Source organism: Hermetia illucens, chromosome 2, assembly GCF_905115235.1.
Source record: "Hermetia illucens chromosome 2, iHerIll2.2.curated.20191125, whole genome shotgun sequence".
Classification (NCBI taxonomy): domain Eukaryota; kingdom Metazoa; phylum Arthropoda; class Insecta; order Diptera; family Stratiomyidae; genus Hermetia; species Hermetia illucens.
This window is the reverse complement of record NC_051850.1, coordinates 49,939,027-49,941,788: the sequence shown is the minus strand read 5'-3', so window position 1 is coordinate 49,941,788 and position 2,762 is coordinate 49,939,027. Positions and strand designations below refer to the sequence as shown.

Below are 2,762 nucleotides of genomic sequence, written 5' to 3'. Positions count from 1 at the left end.
ATGCTGATATTGGCAAGGTGATATGTCGTAAGTGCTTCGCGCAAGTACAGAGACGAGGAGCTTTGGGCGTGGCGTCTGCCTACCGCATTGACTGTGAAGCGCCCATGATGGTACTTGCGGGAGTGATTCCCGTTGCCTTTCCTGTTAAGAATCGTAAAATGATATACAAGTGCAAGGAAGAAGACCGAAGGGGTGGTTGCCTGTGAAGAACGGCAACGCACACTTAATAAGTGTCAACTCCCTTGGGAAACGAGACAAAAGATAGATGGACTGGGGGGCTCATTGCAACTTAGGCGCGTAGGTGAATCGAACCATGATGACACTGACTATTTACTCACTTAGCCCCTAAGTGGGCAGGTAGTTTTCGAGTTTTATCTACACAGGATTGGGGAGGCATGATCGTTTTGCAATGGGATTGAGGACGAAGCTGATCACACCGGTTTTGTAGAGGAACGCGTGATGGGATTGTCAACAACTTTATTTAAATACAGGGGAGCTCTCGCCAGACAACACTGTCGGAGTGATGCTGAGGAACGCTAACAGGTGGAGCAGTGTTGCGTATTAAGTTCGGGCTCTTCTCGTTGAAGGTACAGCTCGACCGGCGGAGGGGTCGGATGACGGAGTTTCCTTGAACTAACAGTTGGTGAAAGGAATTCCCTGATTTGAAGGATCTCCAAGGCAGGACCGCTCAGGCTGGCCTGAAGTAATATGACAAACGGTGGGGAAGTGAAAATGTGAAATGGATCTTCAAGGCAGGAGCGCTCAGGCTGGCCTGAAGTAATGTGACAAACGGTGGGGAAGTGAAAATACTGTGGAATCTCAATAATTCGTACAGCGATTATTCGAATTTCCGGCTAATGCGTGCAAATTTGTCCCGATAATTGGTAATCCGGATATTTGGTACTAAATCGTCAGTCCTTTGACCATACGAATTACCGCGATTATACTGTAATAATTACAACAAAAACATAGTTGCATTAATGCGTCAAATATATAGGCAGATATGAAGCAAATGTAGTGGTCACGCGATGCAGGCTAGTTAGAGTAGTGAGTTCCGTCGGTTTGAGACACTACGTAAAGAATAGGTGCGCCTTAAGAGTGTTCTGCCCCTTTAGATAAAGCAGTCCACGCGTTAGCTAAAGTGATGCCGATAGGCCGATAGGCCACTAAGATCATGCAATCTATGAAGGACCCAGTTTTTCCTCTCGTCGGCACTGAAATAGCGACAAAGGAAGCGAAAGGAACAATTAAGCGGGCGACAATAAAGACGCATACTGGTGGAAAAGGGTTAATGGACCCATAGATTGCTTCAAGGTGTGGATTTAGAGAAGGCATGATGAGACAAACTATGATCTGACGCAGTTTCTTGCTGAACATGGCCAGTACAGTAGATACCAGTTAAGGTTTAAACTGGACAGATAACAGTTCCACTGCGAAGGTATTCAGGAGAATTCAGAACATATCTTCTTCCATTGTGCTAGATTTACAGAGGAAAGGAGGAGTCTACACCAGATTTTGGAAAGGAGAACCCAGGTTGACAGTGGCAGGCGAGAAAGGAGTGGGTGCAAATATAATCGATGGACGCAGGGGGAGGCTAGGGTCATGTCCACCCTGCGACATTATATTTACGGTGGTTCCATAGGAGAGAGGATTGTGGTTAGGGGGTGGTCTTAGTGGGTAAAATCACGCTCCCTGGAACATGCATATTAGTATTTTTTGAAGATTTCCATCTCCGGAAAAAAAGGTAGATTGACAATGAATCAATTTTAATAAGGATTTGCTTTACAGAAAAATTGGAACATTATTCCATGTACTTTAATTTTGTTACATATGCGAGAAAATTCACCAGAAAATTATAAAATTAACCGTCACGATGGAAGCAATCTTGGAAAAAATGATTTTCACGCAGTTATTACTATTATTAGCTTCGAGCTGCCACATTTATGCATTGAAACCACTAAACTCAGTACAAGCTTGAACTTTCACCTGAAGCATTTCGCATTTTCTAACGATAAAGTAGAGATGAAATTTGTTCTGTTGTTTGTTGCAAGTAAAACGTAACAAGGATAACCTTTTGCCAGTTAATAATGTCAGCCTTTTTTCCTAGTCACAGTGATAGTAAAAGTTGCTGCAGAGGTAAAATGTGATCCAAGGTGTGCTCGTATCTTAAGCCCTGTTTGTGGGCTGAATTCAAGGAAGGAAGAAAAAACTTTTCCGAATAAATGCGTGTTGAAGCTGGTGAACTGCGAAGAAAAGGAAGGTTTGTTTGTTAAACTTTTTGAAATGAAAGCTTTGTTCAAACAGGAAGTTTATTTTTGGCAGATTATGTCATAATTCACAAGGGGGTGTGCAAGGAAGTACCCCAACCTACATCGCGCCGTACTACAGTTGCAACGGAAGGAAACAGGACCACAACTCCTGCATCCTTGCCGAGGTAGTTTTTCATAATAAGATGGTTTGTTAATTTCCAAATAAACTGCTTACCTTCAACATGTGTATATTTGCTTTTGACCCAAGTTCCAGGACTAACACATAAAGCGCTGTCCTAGATGGAGTCTATTCAATTGATAGAGCGTTTGCCAGAATCTGTTGTCTCCTTCTCACCCCTTAAGAATTTCATTAAAGTATGCGCGTGTAAAATATTAACGTATTTTCAAAGTATCTTCCAGTACCAGTAGGTTAAACACCGCCTTCGACCTTTTGCTTATGTACCCTTCCTGGATTAAATTGAGACATTTTCATTAAGTGGTTGCCTAGTGAAC

At 42.8% G+C, this 2,762-nt stretch overlaps 1 protein-coding gene across 1 annotated transcript; it reads left to right on the top strand.

Moving 5' to 3' along the window:
* The first annotated feature begins 1,896 nt into the window (after window positions 1–1,896).
* LOC119648714 (turripeptide Pal9.2-like) lies at window positions 1,897–2,490 on the top strand. Its single transcript, XM_038050522.1, has 3 exons — window positions 1,897–2,050; window positions 2,108–2,260; window positions 2,323–2,490. Exons 1-3 carry the CDS (start codon window positions 2,023–2,025, stop codon window positions 2,436–2,438), a joined length of 297 nt encoding a protein of 98 aa, XP_037906450.1. The 5' UTR covers window positions 1,897–2,022; the 3' UTR covers window positions 2,439–2,490.
* The last annotated feature ends 272 nt before the right edge of the window (window positions 2,491–2,762 follow it).